We start from the raw sequence: 22,972 nt of genomic DNA on the forward strand, positions 1-22,972 counted from the left end.
CTTCCTTCCTTCCTTCCTTCCTTCCTTCCTTCCTTCCTTCCTTCCTTCCTTTCTTTCTTTCTTTCTTTCTTTCTTTCTTTCTTTCTTTCTTTCTCAGCCTTTTCCCTTTCTCTTTGTTTCTTTTTTGCTTTCCTTTTTAAAATGTAATATTGCTTATTTAACTTCAAAAACATTTCAGCACTCTAAACATACAAAAAATAACAGAATGTTGCAAATTGCATTTAGGTACAGAGGGGTCTTAAACTTCCATTGATGTCCTCTTTGCTGACAATGAGTTCTATAGTTTCTTTAAAAAGTTTTAAATCTACTGCGCTTATCTAAAGAAAAAGCTCCAAACACTTCTCATGCCAGCTAACCCCTCCCCCTCTCCTAAGAATGTCAGCAGGATGCTATGCCACTACATACAAAACCAAGACAACCTGAAGCTAAATGGATGCCCACCACAGTATCAACAGATCCAGCCTCAGTGCATGCCCTGAGCTACACCCCCTCCAAAAGGCATCTTCCCCTCACAGCCTCCACACCAAACAAGGAGCATCAGGAATCTGTCTGGGTTGCATTGTTCTCTTTACAAACTATAGATATGTACAATTGACAACTCAGGATTTCTAGTTAATAACCATATAGTTAACACTACCTTCCGAGTTGAGAACAAGATGCCAGAAACATCTCCAAATGCCTTGTCACACTGACAGCGAAGTGCACTGAGTGAGGAGGGCGCCAGAGTGCCTTTCACTTTAAAAATATGTGGAGCTGTGTACAACTTTGATACAGTTTCAGGGTGCTCCGGCCACTTCATGTCAACCACTGACACTTTGAGAAATTACAATAGGATTGTGATCAAATTTTGTAATTAAACCTGATAGGGGCAATAGACACGACTCAAATAAGAGATGTGTCAATCACAACGCTCTCCTACTCTAAGGTATTCACAAAGAGACAGAGTTTTTATTCATCTTCCTCTCTTCCTCCTCTTCTTCCTCTTCCTCCTCCTCTTCTTCCACCTTTTTCCGGGCAACTTTAGCAGGACCCTTGGCACCATCAAACTTCCCTTTAGACTTAAAATCAGCAACATCCTTCTCAATCTTCTTCAGCTTTGCTGCCTTGGTGATGTAAGGCTGCTTTTCACGGTCACTTAAGTTACTCCACATGTCACCCAGCTTCTTTACTATGTCTCCAATGGAGATGCCAGGGTTTGTGGATTTGATCTTGGGACAGAATTCGGAACAGGTTAAGAAAAAATCAGACAGAGGTCTTTGGGGGGCATTCGGGTCCTTCTTCGTCCTGCCTCCTTTAGCTGGTCCATAATCTTTCATCTCCCAGTCATAAAGTACTTTATCTGCCTTTGCCATTTCATCAAACTTTGATTTCTCTTCACTAGACATTGCCTTCCACCGCTTGGAGCACTTCTTGAAAAACTCCGAAAAATTGACTGGAACCTCTGGGTTTTTTTTCTTATGTTCTTCCCTGCATGGCTGCATGAAGAAGGCGTAAGCAGACATCTTGCCCTTTGGTTTCTTGGGCTCACTTTTTATCCATCCTGACTGTATCTTTTTGTTGTTTTCAAGTTGTCATTGATAACAATTGCAACAGCTCTGAGGGATGCTCAGAATGACAACTGTGACTCTGGAATGGATATGACCTATTTATTAGGCTGAACTCATTAAAATTGAGGCTCTCAGTTTCCTAAAGATAGATGCTGCATCATTTGAGGAACATGGGCTAGGATTTTGACATGTTGAAGCTGGCTGTTGCTAGGATGTCTGAATAGCTAGTTCATGACTGGTTCTGATGAGCCCCTGAATGTAACAGGGGAGAAGAGGGTCATAGGAAGGAGAGAAAGAGGCAGACAGACAGACAGACTACTCTGAGCTGCTCCAGGCCGGGACTCTGCTCTGATGCTGTTCTCCGTGGCTGGGTTCATAGATGCACTGGACAATTCCTTAAGCTCTAACAAGAAGATACTATGATTAAAGAGCAAGAATCGAAAAAGTAAGCACCATGAACCATGGGCCCGTGTATGACACTGGGCTAGTTTTCATCAGTGACTTGACCAGTCACATGCTTTAAAGTTAGTTTCAGGAATGGCAGAAACCCTTGGACTGATACTGGGGATGGAAGATTACTGAATGGAAAGGACTGTCTCCACAGGACCACAGATTATGTGAGAAACACAGGTGAAAGTTTGGGACCCCAACATGGCTTTATTCAGTAGGAGGGGCTAAACGGGGAACATGCCTGCATTTCCATCTTTATGTCTGCTTCAAAGACAGCACCTGAGATGTTGAAGTTGGTTTTACCAGTTTCTGGTCTGGGGGGGGGGGGTTGAAGGGACCGTTCAGCGGGAAGGATCTATTTGAGACGGGCTTAGCAAGCTGGCAGGGCTGGGGTGTGTGTCTGTGCATGTGAACATCACAGATAAACACCCGCACGCACAGACGTGTACTTACTTGCAGCTGTCTGGGAGATGGGGGCAGGATTCTGGGACCAGCTTTTCTGAAGAGACAAACAGCATCAACGCAGGCCTGAAATGGAATCTGGGGCTGTTGTCTGCAAGATAGGGAGAAGTCTGTTTAGACCTGTCTGGATCCATTCTTCGGATGTTTGGGACACCGTCCTTGTCTATGAGGCCCACCACATCTATAACTTGTTTTCCAGGGTTGGGGACAGAATGCCAGGCTGCGGCCTTGCATGTGCTGGTAAGCTCTCTCCGGAGGAGCTGTCCCCAGCTCTGCAGTGTATGCTTTTGTTTAAAGAACAGAGGGGTCATTTCTATCATAGTGGGAAAGTGTTTTCAAAGGGGCTGTGTCCGGGAGCAATTCTGCAACAATCATAAAGCACCCAGATTGGAAATAATCAAGAAGCATAATTTTATTCCCTGAGCCTCTTGGTTATTAGCTTTCTTGTTGTAGTGGTAGGATTTTTATAAGAAATTTCATTGTTGAAGTTCAGAACACAGATGAATTTGTATTTAAGTCATTTAATTGCGAACTATGTATTTACTTTCCCTAAGGGATACTTGGAGAAAATTCCTAAAATCAGTAAGTTCTCCCATTATGTTTACAGTAAGATTTCTTTTGCTCAGAGTTGGTTTACAAGAAGCTTTCTGTGTGATATAAAGCATGCAGCAACATCATGGAAATAAATAATGCACCATTGTGAATGTTACATCTTCACAAGCAGTCATTGCTCATGTCTGTGTCTATGGTCATGAAGTTTATTTAGTGTTTAGGTGCACATGTTGTGTTCTCAGAAAAGGAAATGTTGAGAATTGTGGGTTTTTTTGGTTTGTTTGTTTATTTGGTTTTTTTTCTTTTTTTTTTTTTGCAAGAAAAAAGTTTATTTTATTGGTATTTACTGTATGGTCTGCCTGTTGTATAAAATTCTAATATAAATCCACATATACCAGGGTTGCCTGCTCACAGAGGTTTTGGTTTGCTTGCACCTCGGATCCTATGTCTGGAACATCTGTTGTTACTGACTGTGTGGTGTCCTGATGTGTGTACATAGGTGTGCGCACGTGTTCACAGGTATTAGCAGCTCTGTCTGTCAGCCAGAGGTTGACCTCATATGTTCCTCCTTATGACTGATATCCACCTCCCGTTTTTAAACAGAGTGTCACTGAGACCTGGGGGTCAGCAGTTTGGCTAGGCTGGCCAGCCAGTATTTCTCCACCTCCTCAGTGCTGGGATTACAAGTGAGGCCACCAGAGCTGGCTTTGTAACGTGGGTACCAAGACCAGATGTAGGTCTTCCTTCTTGAATGCATTTAATGACGACGTTAGTGTCCCAGCCCTAAGACTCTGCTTTTTAAGATGAGGTCACAAGATTCCCTGACCAGTTACAAGCTTGTGGGATGTAATCAGCGGTGCATTGAAAGAGATCACATGCCGCAGTGTACGGTGCAGACTGGCTGGGGTACTGATTTGAGCACCCCAGGCACTTCACAGGAGTGAGATGAAAGCTTCAGCCACTGGTACTATCACTTTGAGAAGCCAACATGTAGTAGGCGCTTGCCTCTTTAAAAGGTGCCCAAATCTGGACTTGCCCAGGAACAGACATCAATTATCCCTGAAGAGGCCTCCCTGGCTGGCATCTCAGGAGAGGTCTGGCTGGTTGGATGAGGGAGCTCAGCATCAATGGCCCAGGCTGGACAGCCCTGCAGAGTATGTAAAAGGGCTGTCATTTTTATAAACATTTTCTGTTTAGAGAAGAGAAGCCGATGATGAAAAGGGAAGTTGGCATGTGGGATGCAAATGACCACTGTTGAGCAGAAGCAAGAGGCTCTAAGGAAGACAGGCCTGGGGAGGGTAGGAGGGAGTGTTCATGTGCAACACTACTGAGCTGGGAACAGGGTGTGTGCTCTTCCAACACGAACTCATTGCTTTGCACGTCTAGAGTTTTAGGACCAATTTAAAAGAACAAACATATCTCATTCTCTCTAATAAAATGTTTCATTCGGGGGGGGGGGGGATGAAAGGCTACTTATGACATGATAATAAGGGCTAAGATTTATTGAGCACTTACTATTTCATATGCGGTGTGCTTTACAGAGTCCACGCCCACTGAATACTCATGGCAGCTGATGTAGAGTACCATAACCAGTTCCACTTTAAGACAGCAAGACGAGACATTTAGAGAATAAACATGTTAATTTTTACATAGTTCCTAAACTGTATGCCTGGGGACTAAACCCCAGAGGGCTGACTCTAAGCTTATATAAAACTAGCTCATTCTATACCCTACAGGACGCCCACATTCTTGTGGAAGTATTTCACTATAGCGCATGAAAACAGTATCCAACATGGTGGTCTGGCTCCTCAGGGCACTCAGGGCTTAACCTGGACTGGTAATCTTATATATGATTACATATGAATATATGAATATATGAGCTGAGAGATTGACTAGCCACCACCACCACCCGTGAGAGGTACTCAAATATCTACCCAATGGAAATAAAAGAGCCCCATTTCTCTTTCTCTTGCACCACATAGGGTGGTAACCTAGGGATTCGGACTTTGTCTTGGCTTCCAGGAAATGTTCACACACCCATGGGCATGGCAGCAAGCCAGCAATGCCATCAGATGCTGCCTCTAGAACCTGCTGTATCCTTGGGTGCATCTTGCTAAGTCTTACCTGAGGAGCACAAGATAGACTTGCCAATGGATACAGTTTCACTATTTGACTCAAAGCATTAAAAACCAAGGCCCCAGGAAGCATCAAGGACTTCGGCTTCCTGGTAAGTAGAATGTCCTAGCACCCTTGTCTGTCATCATCCCTCTCTGCCCTCTGACTTTGGGAAGGGACGCAGAGGATACGGCCCACAGGGAGTGCTGTGATTGGTACACCCAGTGCCACTGAACTGGAGAAAATGGTTTGACTCTTTCTCACTGAGTGTCATATGCAAATAACTGCCTGGTCATTGTGTATTTATCAAACATGTTCTCCAAGGCTCAGGGATCCACACTTAAAAGGAGGTGGAGAGATTGTAAGAGCCAGAGATGGTAGATGACTCCAATAAGCCAGTGCCTTCCAGACACAAGAGGACTTACCACTCACAGTGACTGTGACAACACAAGCAAGAGGTGTAGAAGCAGACACAGAGTCCCACCCCTGACCTAGAGAACTTTACCAGAGAATCCATAGACACTTACTGGCATAAAGTGTTTCTTCATTAATTCTTTAACTTCTTAAGCCCACCAACAGCTATTTTCACAGAGCCCTTGAACAGATTAAGAAATATACAAAGAAATTAATTGTGACATGGTCTCCTGGACCCTCCTGCACTGTGGTGTCAGTACAGTCCATGAGGATGTGACCTTTGATACATGTATGGAGCAAAGAATATTGAGCAAGAGAGATTCAGTTACAGGCTAGGCATCTCAAGGGACAGGGATCCTAACTTGATGACAAGGACTGACAAGCGATTTGGACCCAAGGTACAATTCACATTGCATTATCAGGGGGAAAGGGTTATATCCTGCTTTAAAAACAAATGAACTTGCTGGGAACTTCAGTACCAAAGAATAGAGGGGAGATGTAGAAGGAGCTACAGAGCTACTCTTGACACTGCCCATGGGTGGACGGGTGGATGCAGTACCCTGCCCCGGAAGCACAGGTTCCTGGCCAGCCTTGCATCAGGAATAACCTTGGGCAAAGTATCTGACCCTTCTGGGACTCATTTCATGTTCCTGAAAAGAATAGGTGTGGACTCTTTGCTCTCCAAAATTATTTTATTTCAATGGCCTATGACCATGGTTCTCACTGTGGGAAGACACATGATGGGGCTGAGGGGGGCGGGAGAGAAATCAGCACGGTGACAGCTTTTAGTCAATCATCATAGGTACCCAGGGTATCCCAGTAACACCGGCATTAATACTCAGGGCTCAAGGGTCTCTGTGATCAGAGTTAGCTGCAGACGTCTCAGGTGAACCCCAGTCTCTGTGTGGGAAGTGTGACCCTCACATTTGATACCATGGGCTTGTATATTGTCTCCCCTTAAGCTTTACATCTCATGACTTATGAGAGCAGCAGCCCCTCCCTCATGCCTCTACCAGAAGGGCTGCACAGAACAGTCTCATACACACTTGGCCCGATGCCTAGCATGGCAGAGGCCAAGCACATGTTTGGGGTAACAGATTAAGGACATGTTCCCTGTGTACCCAAACTTGTTCTCCAGATTAAGCCAACAGTTTGACTGACAGTGTTCTCTGGCTACCCAGGAACAGGGAAGAAAGCTTTCAAATGTCGGCAGTGACAATGTGTATTAAGAAACCCGGGTTCCTCTCCTGCTTCAGCTCTTACTAAGGTAGAGTGCACTGTATGCTTCCTTCAGAGTGCTGGGTGTATTGACCTTCTCATATAGCCTAGCCATCCAGCCTGTGAGAATAGCTGGTTTTCCTTTCAGATCCACACACTTGCATCCTGTCTGTTGTGAGTAGAGAAGAATTTGTTACTTAGTCTTTGCCCAACACGAGGAACTAGCATATATACGAAGACATAGTCCCACAGTAGCAGAGTTGGAGCCTCATTGTGAACTGAGAACCAGACCCTAGGGTGACAGCCAGGAGGATCCTGACTTGCTGGATGACACTGCTCCTGTGCTGTTTCCTAAAGAGCCTACCTTTCCTAAAGTGAATGGGGCTATCATGGGACCACTGGAGTTATAAAGACGTCCATATATACAGTTCATTGTTGCGCTGAGCATCCCCTGCTGCAGAATCCAAATTCAGGACCTTAAATGTACACAGACAAAGAGACAGAAAACTGCCTGGATAATCCTTATATTAGAGAGAGCTAATATAATTGATAATTGTGTTTTGCTATATTTATGTAGTGAATACAAAATACATAACCTATTAGCTAAGACTGTGAATAGGACCGGAAATACCTTGCCAGGACTTTCAAGGCCCCACAGCCCACTTGTCCCATTTAATTCTCACAAGCACCCTCTCATGGGGATCTCAGATGAAGCTTTCTCTGTATTAAAGAGGCTGGGGAGATGGCTCAATTAGCAAAGTGTTTTCCATGAAAACATGAGGACCCAAGTGTCAGTCCCCAGCACAGTTGGACATAGGCTGGACATGTGATATTTATATATAACCACAGCGCTGTATTGGGTAGATGGGGGGCGGGGATGGCAAGACTCACAGGCCAATCAGTCTATCTGAATTGGTGAGCTCGAGGTTTAGTAAGAAAACGTCTCAAAGATCAAAGAAAAAGAAGCAACTGAGAAAGACACCCAGCATCAACCTCTGGCCTCTACACGTATGCACACATGTGTGCTTGTACACCCAAACACACAGGAACATGCACACGTACACACAGAGGAAACGATGAGTAAATGGAAAGATCTGGGACCCAGAAAGGTTGGAATGAGGGTTCATCGTCACCAGTGTGAGCCTTGCAAAGGTTTCAGAGGCAGAAGTTCAACTAGCCTTGTACTTTAGTCAGGGGAGCGAAAAGAAGACTGTTGTTGAGCAGCCATGAAGAGGCCCAGTGTCCTGTGGCATATCCTCAGATAGGGAAGCTCCAGGTCTTGAGACACATGCTAACATGACATTGCCATTTAAGCCATTCTTCTTGCTTCTTTCAATGGAATTCATCCAAAAGGCACTTAAATGAAGCAGCCTAAATGCATGTGTGTACAACACCTTGCGTTCCTTCTGCAGGCTTGAGTAAATCAGGACCAGTCATCACATACTCCTCTTATATAACCTTGATAACCAGCAGGTGACAACCCTGTTCAACAAGTTTTTTAACTTCACCCTGGAGAATCCAACGAGCATTATATCCTACAATAGCATGGTTTCATCTTTCATAAAACCAGTGCTGTGCTGTCATGGGGGAAACTGTCGTGGATTTATAGGGGAAAAAGGCATGGAGTAGTTTCCACCCCAAAATATCATCCTTGGGAGGGCGTGAGCAATGTCTCTAGCAGTGCAGACAGGCATCCCGTGATCTGATTTTTCCTTCTGGAGGAAAGCAGGGGCAGTGGCCGCTCAAACGTGAGCCATTGCCACCTCATGTTTATCATCCTTATCCCAGAGAGTGTGGGGAACGGGATGGTGGTGACAAGTAGGAGCCACATTAACACACACAAGGAAATGGCTGTTCAGGGACACAGGCAAATAAATGCTCACCAGCCCATCTATGAAGTGGATTCCCTGTGTAGGCTGCAGAGCCAGCAAAGCCTGCAGGTGTAGCTAAGAAAATGGGTTCCTCACAGCTAAGCAGAGAGAGGGTGGGGAGGGAGAGAGAGAGAGAGAGAGAGAGAGAGAGAGAGAGAGAGAGAGAGAGAGAGAGAGAGAGAGAGAGAATCACTAGGGAGTCCTATCTTTCAGCAGTGCTACTGAGCAATGCCTGTATGGCTCTAAAGACCTAAGAGGTGATTTGATATGACTTTTCAAGTTTTCTTTTCTTTCTTTTCTTTTTTTATTGGATATTTTCTGTATTTACATTTCAAATGTTATCCCCTTCTCCCCCTCCCCTTGCTTCCATGATTGGAAAGCTCCTAGAATAACCCTCTGCTGTTCCCAGAGGCTGCCTTTGCATTTCTCCACACTGATTATTTGAAGCCATATAAATGATTAGTAGAAACCATGTGGGGATTGCTACTGGGATCCCTAGATGTTCCTTATCCTTCCTCCTGGTTGAAGTCATGGCTGCCCTCAGGCGGCAGCTGGACAGAGCATCACTGAGTGTGTAAAGGAGATCTGAAGAAAGGGTCCCTCACCCTGTGGGCTCGGGACTGAACAATCACAGTTGTATTGTGATTCCAGTCCAGTTAGCATTCTATCTCCATTTGTGCTTGAACCAATCGCTTCTTGGTGTTTGGCTAAACTAGATAGTATTTATTGAACATCTGTAGCATGCAGAATTAAACCAGCAGCAACAGCAGGATCCCTCTAATTCCATGCTATTCCCATCTTTAATGATTTCAAAACTGCAGGCATGTTAGTAAATTCTGGGTTATGCTTTTTAAAATTATATCTCCATAGCAAAACTTTAATCTGCATCTCACAGACAAAGGAAGGTGACAGTTGAGTATAGTATTAAATGACATCAGCTCTGTGCACACTGGCTCACACTCAGAGGCTTCCTTCCACAAGTCTTTACTGGGCACAGTTTGGGGGTGGGACAAATGCTTACCCTGTCACCAGAGATGTGGGGACTCTGCTGAGAGAGTAAGTCCTGACCTCAAGCAATTTTTCTTCTGAGGAACCACGGCACTGGTGGAAGCAGCTCCTGGAGAGTTCACTGTCTCATCACCCCTGAAGTAGCAGTGTTCTGGGCTTCTGTTTGTTGGTTTGTTTTGTTCTCCAATTTGACACAAGGTAGAGTTATCTGGGGACAAGCACTTCAGTTGAGAAAATACCACTATCAGATTGGCCTGCGGACCTTTTCTTGATTGGTGATTGATGGGGGAGGGTTGATGGGGGAGGGCTCATACCACTGTAGGTGGTGCCATGCCTGGGTTATATAAGAAAGCAGACTTGGCAACCCAGAAGGAGCAAGACAGTAATAAGCAACATTCCTTTGTGGTCTCAGCTTCAGTTCCTACCTGCAGGTTCCTGCCTTGAGTTAGTTCCTGCCCTGACTTCCCTCAGTGATGGAGTGCAGCCTTGGAGGTGAAATGCACCCTTCTCTCCCCAAGTTGCTTTGTTTATGGTGTTTAATCACAATAGAAACCTAAGATAAGCATCTTGTAGATTCATCCCCAGGGAGTCTGTGCATTAACATTCCCTGGGAAGAAAATTACATAAATAGGGACTGGTGACATGGTTGGTGGGGTGAAGGTGCTTGCCACGAAAGATTGACAGCCTGGGTTTGATCCCCAAGACCTCACATGATGGAAAGAACTGACTCCAGCAAGTTGTCCTTTGAAATCCACACGCATACTCACTCCACCACGATAAGTAAGTAAGTAAATAAATAAAGATGATTTTTAAAAATATAAGTGATTCCCGAACAATTTGTACAGAGTTGTACAGAATCTCTGGAAGTGAACCATCCAAGTAATCTATGTCTCCGTGAAGCCAAAACTCCCCTAGATGAGCCAGGTGTATATTCACTGCCACCGACCATGAGCTCACAGGCCAAAGCTATCTTCGTATGGGGCCCTGGACATAGTCGGTAAGTAGCTGGTGCTCTCATTAGCTCCCACTGTGATTTACAGATGTTTGAGACCTGGGCTTGTACCTTGAGATACATTTTGTAACCTGGCCTAGCACACATTATGTGTACTGGGATATATGTCCATGTAAACTAGAGCAAAAGATGAGGGTGCTGACTGCTCTGGTAGAAAATGCACTCAGACAGCCCCCCTTCCACTGGGTTCTGACCTTTCAGTTCATTATAAAGAAGCGTGGGTCACACCTACTTATCTTAAAACTAGGTGCTGAGCCATCCATCATTTGGGCCTACATTCTAGCATCCCAGAGTGCTACCCTCACATGATGAGGTTTCTCTGGAAGCTCACTGTGGAAATTTCATTTTCTTTCTGTAAATAAGGATATCCGCTTATCTCCAACCTATCGACTACTGTGCATTTGTGGACCAGTGTGTGTCTCTCTAGCTGCTCTTTGCCATTGTCAGTTATCTTGCCCTAGATCAATGTGCCACCCTCCCACCATATCTTTGATGTAACCCGGATCCTCTCCACATATTTTGCATTCTGGTCTAGGAGCCAGAAGAAGATCCTGCAGACATACCTGGTGTGGTCTGAGGTTCAATAAAATCAATCACCCATTTTGCTTGCAATTGTCTCTGAAGCATTAATAAGAAAAAAAAAAGACCCACTTAGTGTATCCAAGCAATGTTCTCTTCACAATCATTCAACACATGCTAGTTGTATGTGTAAGGGTGGCTGCCTGTGAAGTATGAGAAAAAGTCATTACAAATTCCTTTGTGTTTTGATTATAATTCTGATTTTCTGTATCCACACGTAGAGGTAGAGAAAGAATGCAAGGATGGGTAGAGGTTATTACAATATGGTTGCTTGTGTTTTGAGCTTTCATCTTTGTGGTGACCTGGAGTTTGGGGAAGGGACAAGTCTGTCACTTACATAATCTATCAGTTGGGAGACATGAGCTCAAGAGCTCACATACCTGTAAGCAGTCTGACAAACATTCTTTAGCTCTGAAATCAATGTTAAAAAAATGACAGAAATCACTATTCTTGTCTTAAGCTCTAAAAGGAGTTTCAAAATTTATATCCCTTCGCTGTGTATGGTGAGACATATCTTTAATTCTAAGAACATGGGAGACAGAGTTTGGGGGAATCTCTGAAAGTTCAGGGACAGCCTGACATAGTGAGTTCCAGGCTAGCCAGGGCTACATATCTAGACCTTATCTCTAACTAAATAAATACATACATAAATTATTTCTGAAAGTCCGGAGTGTATTGAGAAGGGTGAGAATATGGTTCCTCACATTCTTGACTCTGTCTTGTTAGCAGAGTTTCAGACAATTTGGTCATCTCCAGATGTTCCTTGTTCTTCCATCAAGGTGACAGCCTAGGACTCACATCTTCTTACTATGTGGTAGAGAATCTGTGGCCATACCTGCACCTTTATTGATAGTTAACACTGAGACCAAACACAGGTTCCCCATCCCTGTTCTCTAACTAGCTCCGGTACTCAGGGAGACACAGGGACCTGATGGGTATTGGCCTGAATAATGTAACATTATATTGCACCCACCCAAGGATTAATATAGACAACTCCCCCTTGTGTATAGCAGTTTCCTCTCAGACTTAAATATATAATCCTGCAGGGAAATTTTAAGGCAGAAAGTAAACAATTCAAAATAGCTTGAGGAAGTACCTGAAACTGACCAGATTCACTAAGCTCCTCCCTCTCAATTGTAAACACTTAAGATGGCTGAGAGTCACTCAGACAAGCCAGGCTACAAAGAAAGAGTTTGAAACCAGAGCATCTGCCTTGAAGAAGCAGAAACCTCATGAGCTGCCTGGAATTGCCTCAGACCAACTGAGACACTTGGAAAGAATATTCTCCAGTCTGTTAAGCTGTCTATAGGCTAAGCTGTGTGCTGCAGGTTCCCAAGTTTTGTGAGCTGTCATCCATGCTTGGATAGATGTTGGTAACAAAGTTGTGTTAAAGTAATTTCTGCTCCTATAAGTAACTCCTCACCTATATTCTTGTAAATAACACAAATAAAACTCATTAGTTCATCAAGTTGGACTTTGATATTCGGTCATGAATTTCATATCTGGGGTAAGTAGGTATGTATGGTGCATTTCCTCCACACAATAAAAGTGTCACATAACACTCCCGTAGGCCCTAAGGTCAAATTGAATAAGGAGTATGTGGTCAGGGAAAATGGAAGCTACTGAAGAAGATGTGATCAGTTTGGACATGACACATTGGAGATAGAAAGAGACCTCACCCTGGGCCCTCAGTTATCACTGTGGACTCTGAAAAGAGACATGACTCATTTAAGGTCCTTTAACTAATCAATCATCTACATGACTTTGACTTTACCATGTTTCTTAAACATGCCATCTGTTCATCAAGCAAATGCTTACTAAGAATAGAATAAGTGACAGATAATGTTGTAGGTACTTAAGACAGATCATGCTAAGGCCCATTCCTACCTACACTGGCTTCATGTCTTAGCTATGGTGAACAGTGCTGCATAAACGCCTGTACACAGGCATTCTCGTTGTATGGTGATATCATTTCCTTTAGATATGAACCCTAGAAACGATACAGCAGCAACAAATGGTCCTTCTAGTCTTAGTCCTTTTGTGGTGACTCCGTGGTAGCTGTCCTGATGTACTTTTACTAACAATGCATGAGCTTCCTTTTCTAAAACCCCTGCTACCAGTTACACATGTGTGCCTGGGCTTCATATGTAGAGTGAGTAGACATGCGTGTTGCATTTCCCCAGGAAAAAGAATCCAAAAGAATGGATAATATGAAACAAGCAATTCAATAATTCGATTTTAAAATGAGGACTACAGGTAGTTTCTGTGTGTGTGTGTGTGTGTGTGTGTGTGTGTGTAAGATGCACATGAAGAGAGAAGAGCAGGGCACTGGTTTCTTTCCTCTACCACTATTCATGTTGTTGCCTTAAGAGATCATCTCTCACTGAACCACATGCTGTTTTGGCTAGACTGGAGTTGCATAGCAATGCTGGAATTATTTTACATGACCACTTGGGAACGGAACTCAGGTCCTCATGTTTTTATACTCACCTACCAAGTCATCTTCCTAGCCCTTGGTTCGGTTCTTTGGATAATAGCCATTCTAAGAGAGATAAGATGGTATCTTCTTGTTTGAGATGCATTTTCCTGGCGGCTAATGATGCTGTCTATTTTTATCTATAACTACTTGTATTCCTCCTTTGAAGAAGACAAATCATTTTAAAATCAAACCACTTGTTTTGTATTGTCAGTATTTTTTTTTAATTCTTTATATGTCCTGGATATTGACCCTCTGTCATACCAACAGCTAATAAATATTTCCTTCCATTTTGAAATCTGTCTCTTTACTCTCTTGATTGTTTCTTTGGCTGTGCGGCTTTTAGCTTCATATAATCCTATTCGTATATTTTGACCTTCCCCCTGTGCCTTTTGGATTCCATCTATAAAAGTATTGCCTATGGCAACACCTTGAAGTGTTGCTCTGTGTTTTCTTTTGGCAGTTTTGGAGTTTCACACCTCAAGTCTCTATCTCTGATATATCTTGAGCTGTTTCATTGTTGCTGCTCAGAATGAGAACTAAGGTTTCAATTAACTTTCGAGCTTTTACAACTTTTAAGGAAATAGAAGTAGTTTAAGTAAATGCCTGGTAGCTTGTCACTACAAAGCAGTACCAGGAATTTTGGGTCTCTATTCTGTGTGAGGCCACTAGCTTTTATGTTGTCCTAGATAACTTACTTTCTCTCATTCTGTCATGAAACCTTGTTAACTTAACCATCAAAATACACCCAGGACTCTGATGTGTTCTTACTATCTGTATTGCTGTTAATCTAAGGCAACCCTTGACTCACCTCCAAGACTTTCTCCCCAAGTGTATTCCAAGTCCCTGACTCAGCATCTCTCCTTAGCTGGAGAATGCTCAGAAGAAGGTAGCTAGCAGCCAAGGGAACACGAGGCTCCTGGGAGTGGCTCTTTCCAACATGTCTAGATTCTTGTGGTTTTCAGGACATTGGCATATTGGCCTTGGGTTTTATGCTAACAATTTTTACCCTGTTTTGTAAGTTGAGCCCCTCTCTGATTGGTGTTTCTGAGCTCGAAACTTCAGTTTTGAAAGGGTTGAGCTCTATTTTTCAAAGGTAGCCACACACACAGAAAGGAGACAAATCTGAGCCAGGAAGACACTGGTTCTAACTCACAGCTCACTAGCATCCTAGCTGTATGTCTGTCTCAGTTTCTGACCACTTTCTTGGTCTTGGATTCTTAGTCTATAAAACTGGTGTCATTTCCATTTCCCTGCAGACTTACCTTGCCAGCCCCATAAACTCCCATGCACCTGCCTATTAGAGGTTTATTGTAACATCTAATATAGATGTGTTTCCTATATCTGTGGATTGTCTTACACACACACACACACACACACACACACACACACACACACACACACACACACACACACAGTGTCCAGAGGAGAGACCTTAACACTGGGAACTGAAGTGAAAGAATTTTAACTTCGAATTATTAACATGTATTGGTGTTTGTTTCAATGGATCATTAAGTCTTCAGGTAAGCTTTTCTTTGTCTTATTACTGAACTTTGCATACATTTTAAGTTAAGGAAATATCGAGAACTTAATGCCAACAAGCAAAAGCTCTTCATTGGTCCTATGCCATCACAAGAGCTCCAGAAAGACCTGAAATGGGTGCCTGCGTGGTTACATAATGTGGAATGTTGCTGTGGAAAGCACCAACCAAATGTTTACTTGTGCCTTACTGTAAGGAACACTTGGTCCCTTCCTCGGAGAGTCCTGACCTGCAGTAGGAAGTCATGCAGACACCATTGCTAAGCTGAGTCCTCATACTGGCGTCTGGATGCAAATGTTAAACACACTAACTTTGTTTTACTTTTCAGTAGGGGCTTTGATCCCATCTTGGGGACATTAGTAAAACCAGACATCTGTGATGTCTTCCTGATAGTATCATTCATGGGCAAGTCTGGTTTGACCCTCACCTCTAAGTCTACACTGTTCTAGTAGGAGCTTTCTAGAAAGGTAGATGTGATCAGTTGTCTCCTTGTTTAGAATGCCTCTCTGGCTTTGGAAGTTTGATGATTTTGTTGTTGTTTTAATTAAAGTTATCACTTAAGGTCTTTTAGCCTGGCAAACAGCAGTCCTGGTTTATAAGGAAAAATATCAGGCTCCTCTCCTGTTCCTCCTCCTCCCCAGCACCTCTCCTTAGAAGGTGTTCCCTCCCTTTCCATTCCTTCAGCTCTCACTGTGCTCTTACACCTGGTACCCAGCAGTGTACTCTCTCATGAAGATGTCCATGTTAGATTCCCGGACCCTGCGTTGACCTTAGGTTATTTTAGCAAGGACAATCAAGAGTGTCAGTCTGAAGACTTCAAAATGGGAAGGATTTCCCAGAGTTATCTGGCTGGATGAGTGTAACCATGTGAAGAGCGAGAGAAGGAATCAGAAGTTAGAAGTTAGGCTAGATGCATCCTCGCTGACTTTGACACAAATGGAAGGAGACCATAAACCAAGGGATGTGAGGCAACTCTTGTTCTGAAAGCAAGGAAGTGACTCCTCTCTAGTCTCCAGAAAGCCAGCTACCCTGCTGCCAGCTTAACCTTCATCCCTGCAGATACCCAGGGAGAGCTGACTGAGCTTCTAGGCTGTGTTACATTCTTATGAGCAGCTGCATTTGAAGGACATTGGATGGCAGTGGTAGACACCTAGTACACACCCCATCTCTTGATTGTATTTCTTTTGGCTCTAGAGATTGAGTGTAGACTTGCTATTACAGGAGGTGCCTGTTCACCTTACACATGACCTCTTCCCATACCAACTCCCTCTTCACACCCGCTCCCACCATCACAGCAGATCCTCAACCTCAGTCTTGTGTGTGTGTTCCACATGTACACAGACGCTCAGTAGGGCCAAGGAAGGGTGCTGGACTCCTTGGAGCTAGAGTTCTAAGCAGTTACGAACTGCTCAACATGGGTACTTAGAACAGAGTCTGGATCCTCTGGAAGAGCAGCAAACACTCTTAAGCCCTGAGTCATCTCTCTGACCCCTAAAAAACGTCTTAATTTCAGACTGGGGAAATGGCTCAGGGGATAGAGGGCTGACTGTGAAAGCTTGAGGAGTTGAGTCTGGATCCCTAGGATACACATAAAAGCTGGGGCAGGGGGCCATGTCTGCAATCCCAGCATTCCTATGGGGAAATGAGAATCAGAAGAACCCTGGGGCTGAGGAGCTCACCCAGCCTGACACAAGTAACCACAAAGAAGAGACCCTCTCACAATCAAGGTAAAGGACCTACAACCAAGGACACTCTGACCTCTACACACATGCCGTGTAATCAAAAACACATACACACAGATTGAAAACAAACATTTATTCCACCTTCACACGTGGTTGGTAGAAGCTGGCTTTATAACTGAAGGTGCCTTTCTTCAGGGGAAGCTTCGCTGCACTATCTATTATTCTGAGTAATATGAGTCTTTGCTTAATAAAACAATTCCTTCCTTAGTCTTCCTACAATCTTTTCTTCTGGATGTTGGATTTGCAGGAATCGGCTCTTTTTTTTTCTGTTTGTCTACTTACATAGTCCATTCAATTCCTTCAAGTCTACGTTCCAGTGGCTTTTTAAGAAAATCATATCTTGCATTTCTTTTTTCTGTTTCATAACTTTAAGGTTTTTATTGTTCCCATTTTATGGCCACTCCCTTTTTTTTATAACCTCTCATTCTTATATTATATATAAAATGATGTCTCTCACCATCTTTAGGATAGCAATTATGCTGTTCTTATTTTTAAACATTGCTTTGATTTCCCACACGCTCACTTTTTAATGTTGTCGGCTTTGATCTCTGGCTTATGTGCTTTCTTATTTTATGGTGCCTTTGAATTGTTTACATTTAAGTGTGGGGTGTGTTTGTGTGTCTGTGTTGTCTGTACACCCACTCTAGGTTGATCTAGCTTTTCCATTTGGGAACACTCCACCTTCCAAATTTCTAGACTTTTTTCTGTCCAATTGGCCAGGTTTCTGGAGAGATGCATACACACACACACACACACACACACACACACACACACACTCAACACACACTCTCACACATACACACACAGCAGGCTTTCTCACTGGAGGAGTTGGGTGGTACAGTTCCCCCTGCTTACCATGTAACTCCAATCATTATCATGTTCTGTGGCTAATTTGTAACCACCTCACAAAGGTCTCTTTGTATGTGTGTGTGAGTATATGTGTGTGCATGTGTGCATGGATGCACACATGTAAGCATATGTGCATGTAGAGGCCAGAGGTAGATGTTGGGTGTTCCCCTCAGTCATTCTGCATCTTATTTTTTGACACTGGGTCTCACATGGAACTCATTGACTCAGCTATACTGTCCGGCCTGCACACCTCAGGCATTCTCTCTCCATATGCTCAGTTCTGGAGTTTTAGGCATGCAGCACTGCACACTACTTTTAAAAACAAGGTTTGTTTATTTTTATCAGTGTGTCTCTGTGTGTGTGTGTGTGTGTACATTCCTGTCCCGTGTATGTAGGTATCTGCAAAGTCCAGAAGAGAGTGCTAGAACTCAAGTTACAGGTGGTGGTGAGACACCCAACATGGGTGCTGAGAACTGAACTTGGGTTCTATGCAGGAACAGTTAGTGCTCTGAACTGTTGAGCATCTCCCCAGCTGCATCACCTGGCTTTTCAAATGTGAGTTCTGGGGTGAGGGAGTTGAACTCAGGTCCTAGTGCACGCATGGTGAATGTTTTACCTACTGAGCCAGCTCCTGGCCCAGAGGTCCCTTTTCCTGTGTCTCTCTTTGCACATCAAATAATTTCATCTTAGTGCTGGCCACCTGCAGCTTTTCCTTGGGAAACTTCAAAGCATAACTCTGCTGATGTGTGCAGAGATACAATGGCTGGACATCCACCTTTGCCCTCTCTAGCCCATGGCATCCCCTGACTGATGGCCGTCAGGATGAAAGTATAAAGACCGAAGATGGATCTGTTCTGAAGCTTTACTTAGCTCTAGGGGGTTGTTTTTCTTCTGTTGGTTTCCTCTCTTCTTTCTGGTCCTGTTTTCCACATCTGCCACTTTCTCTCACTTGAAACCTTGGCGTATTTCCGGCCTGCATCTTGAGGACTTCTCCTGGAGCTCAGTCTAAGACATCTTCTTTTAGAAAGAATGCCCATTTCCCAGCACTCTTTAGGGCATCTGACTTCAGTCGTCTGGAAGCCACACTCAGACGGCTCAAACATAGCTCTGAGCTTCTAGGTGGAGAACATTGAGAGCAGTGCTCAGTTCACAGGAGAGCGCGTTAGGTAGGTCATCAGTTTACCCATCGATCCCGACAGCAGCGCATGCTTGGGGATGTGTTAGAAGACAGTAATCCATAGGGAGAAGGCGCTGTGGGTTTGGAGCCGTTGCATTTCAATGCAGGATCTCTTAATAAAATCATCATGAAGCACTGAAAGGGAAATCAGCAAAGACAGCTCTGGAGTCACATGGTACGGTTCCCGAGGCCACGTGGTACTCTTTTGTGGCTGGGATTCTAATGAGGGCTTCTAAGATTCTGAGCGAGGCGCCTACGTGTTAACTCACTAGCTGCAATTACAGACAGATTAAGGGAGAACATAAATAATTACAGAACAAGGCATGCATCCACAGTAACTGCTTTGTGTGTGCCTACCACTTCTCAGCTTCTCTCTCATTACCGAGAGGCTAAGTGAGAATTAACCATTCACACCATTGTGGTGCCCGTGTGCCATGGCCCATTGTTCCCAGGATCTGTTTGTCATCTCTCTGGTATCACTGTACACACAAGGGACAAAGTTTGCTGATTTAGCCCATGACTTTATTTACAGCTATCTAACCCAACAAAGCACCTTTGTTTTTCACCATGAAGACACAGGCTGGGCTCAAAGGTAGAATGCTTGGTGGTTTAAAAAAAAAAAATCTTTTTTTCAGGTACTTGAAAAGAGTAAAGTCTTGCTTGTTGATGAAGCTGAGACATGAAAGGAGAGGGCAGGGGCAGGTGAATGATTGTCTCTGTCACTCATCTTGGTGCCTGTGGTTGTAGGGACAGTTAAGCAAAAATAATTCCAGCCACCATAAATGTGTATGGGTGAGCTTACTTACTATACTGGGCATATACCAGAAAGTGTGCTTGAGGAAGTGTTGGAAGACAGGGCTCCAGGCATACCATGGGGAGGCTGACTTCAAGTTTTGTAACCACATCCCCACAAGATTAGCCATCACAATACACACCATCTTTCTATTCTCTTCCTTCTTTCCTGGTCCTTTGCTCTTCTGTCTCCTAAGGTCACCCAGGACCTTATAAAGTCCTCAATTCCTTATATGTACAGCCAGTATCTGTTTTGGTAAAAATAAAAATGGTTCTGTTGCTACCGGTCCTGAGGTCTCTCTGCGGGAGCTGCTCCAGTGTTGTCCTCACCTTGAGAGGGCAACAGAGCTGGAACTGCAGGGCCCAGCTGCTGCTCAGCCATTTTACACACTGCCCTCCACAGCCCTGTAAAAACATGACTCAACAACCAATAACTTATCAAACAGATTTATACGTTAAATTCCAATCCATACTATAACCAAACAATAAATTTACTGCCAATTAATAAAGATATAAACACCCACCCAGACAACTAGATCTAGTTCACCTTGATCTGAACCATCCTCCTCTGCCCCCTCCATCTTGAATCTCCCACTTTTTTCTTTTCTTCTGCCTTACAAAATCTGTCCCTGCCCCACTCTCTACTGTCCAATCATGTATCACCTTGACATCAACCTACATGTATCTTCCCACCTCCTGCTTCCTTGGCTTCTTTACAGTCGCTTTCTCTTCTTTAGAATAAAGCAAATGGACAGAGCCTGGTGGTGCAGGCCTCTAATTGCAGCTCCCAGGAGACTGATGCAGAAGGATGGCAAACCAAGGCTTACCTGGGCTGCAGAATGAGTTCAAGGACAGACTTAGTAACTTAGTAAGACCCCCTCTCTAAAACAAATTAGGGGTTGGAGAGATGGCTCAGTGGTTAAAACCACAGGCTGCTCTTCCAGGGGACCTGGGTTTGATTCCCAGCACTCACATGGTGGCTCATGACTATCTGTAACTCCAGTCCTATGTGGATCTGATGCCCTCTTCTGGCCTCTGTGGGAACCAGGCACACACATGGTGCCTAGGTATACATACTTGCCAAATACCCACACACATAAAATGCAGCTTAGGGTAGATTGTAGCCTGGGGTTTAATCCCCCATGATGGGGTGTGAGCAAGCCTGAAGACTGACAACTGGAAGAATAACTTCTTTTGACCTCAGCACCAGCTGAGCCTAGGTGCAGGTCATAACTTTCTCAAGGTACAGAACCATTTGAAAACCAGACTCCTAAAATCACAGCTCCAGTTCCATCAGCTTCTTCCCCTCCCATGCTGTGGCCTCCTTTGTTTCTACCATTGCAGTTGGAAGCTTCTGTGTTCCCAGGGCTCTTTTTAGCCCTTCCCTTGGATAAATGGACTTTGAGTCCTATAATGTTATTGACTTCTGACCTCTTGATTCTCCTCAGCACCACAACCCCTAGTGTTTGTAAGTTAGCCTCCCCTACTGCTGTCCTATGCCACCTTGTAAGATTAATGAAAACCCATTCTTGTAAAGAACCAGGGAACTCACATTCCTAAATCTTAACCGCTGCTGAGATTAATCCCCATGGAAATTCTGATAGGTGATGTTATGTACTCCAAGCTTGGTAGTTACTAGGGGTGCCCCTCCTGGATTACTGTCTGATTTGCACTTCTGCTCAGAGGAAGCTGCCAGTGAAAATTACACAAAACAATTCCCAATGATTTCCCTACATTTTTGATTTCTCAGGGAGAAGAGGATTAAGATTCCGGAGGGAAAGAAATAATGTATGAAACAAAAAAAAAAAAAAAAAAAAAAAAAAAACTGTAAATAACATGGACATTGGATTGTTGAAGCCAATGCTTCTTCCATTAATATTTTTAAATGTTTTATTTAGCATTCATACATGGATGTCTAGAAGGTAGAGTATGAAATATAGATGTTCTATTTACAGTTGAGTGCCCCACAGTCTCTCATTTGCTGCATGTTGGTTAGTTGTTAGGCTCTACATTAACTACCACCTGCTACAAGGTGAAGCTTCGCTGATGAGGTTGAGAGACATTAACCCACGGGTATAAAGATAACTTAGCAGCTGATTACTATGCCCATTGAGCAGCACAGTAGGACTAGGTCCTCCTTTAGGACCTATGATCTAGCCACCCACATATTTTGGGCTCAGTTAGCAGTGTCAGGTGTATGTTTCCGCCTGTGGTACGGGTTTTAAATCCAATCAGAGAGTGGTTGGTTACTCCCATGACATTTACATCAGCATTATACCAGTGAAACTTGCTAAGCTTGTCGTTACTAAAGCTCACAGAGTTCATTGCTGGGTAAGACTGATGAAGACTTTTCTCCCCCACTAATATGCACAGAATTTCTAGCATCATGAAAGCTAGCTAGTAGGAATAAAGCTTCCAGGTCAATTCTAGCTTAATTTCTCATGTCCTAAGACTCAAGTGTATAGTGTCTTCAGCTATAGGATATGAACATCAGCTTTTGGAGGATATCCAACAGCATTGGCAGTAGCTTCTAGTGTTTTGGTAGAGTCAATGGGACTCTGCTGATTGCTGCCTAGAAAAATGCTAACCCATGGGGAAAAAGGTAAGTGTGGCTGAGCTTTATATTTGATAGCCAATGATGCTGGAGGTGGCATCATTTTCCTGTGTTTTAGGATAACTATACTTAAACTCTATATCTATATCTACATCTATATGCATTCACAGCAGTAAATTTCAAAGGTATTTAGTGGTAGCTGTCTCTCCCTATACTTCTGCTCTGCCCTACCACCCCTACTCCACAAGTCCTTTTTGTTCAATTATTTTCCTACCTCCTTCATACCACTTGAACTATCCCCCTTTCCTCCACCCTCCATTGCCCCTTACTAGATCCCATCTTTCCTTGAGTGTTCTAGTTTAATGCACATATCTACAGATTCAAAGCTAGCATCCATATATGAAAGAGAACATGTACCATACCATTCCCTTCCTGGATCTGAGTTAACTGAGAGTGATGGTTTAACTTCCTTTCATTAATGTGCAGATTTCATGACTTCATTCTTCTTTACAGATGAATACTACTTTATTGTGTATGCGAAAGGCATTTTTATTACCCATCCATCCGTTATTGGACATCTAGATTGTTTCCTATCCATGCCTATTACTAGACAA

General features: G+C 43.7%; 1 protein-coding gene across 1 annotated transcript; it reads right to left on the minus strand.

Moving 5' to 3' along the window:
• Positions 1-929: 929 nt before the first annotated feature.
• LOC308417650 (uncharacterized protein) lies at positions 930-22,677 on the minus strand (the record flags this gene model as incomplete). Its single annotated transcript, XM_080912995.1, has 6 exons — positions 930-1,550; positions 4,527-4,609; positions 18,785-18,950; positions 19,019-19,147; positions 20,135-20,209; positions 22,633-22,677. The coding sequence occupies 6 exons, from the start codon at positions 22,675-22,677 to the stop codon at positions 930-932; spliced, it is 1,119 nt and encodes a 372-aa protein (XP_080769121.1).
• Positions 22,678-22,972: the final 295 nt, after the last annotated feature.

This window comes from Micromys minutus, assembly GCF_963924665.1.
Source record: "Micromys minutus genome assembly, chromosome: 2".
NCBI classification, from domain to species: Eukaryota; Metazoa; Chordata; class Mammalia; order Rodentia; family Muridae; genus Micromys; species Micromys minutus.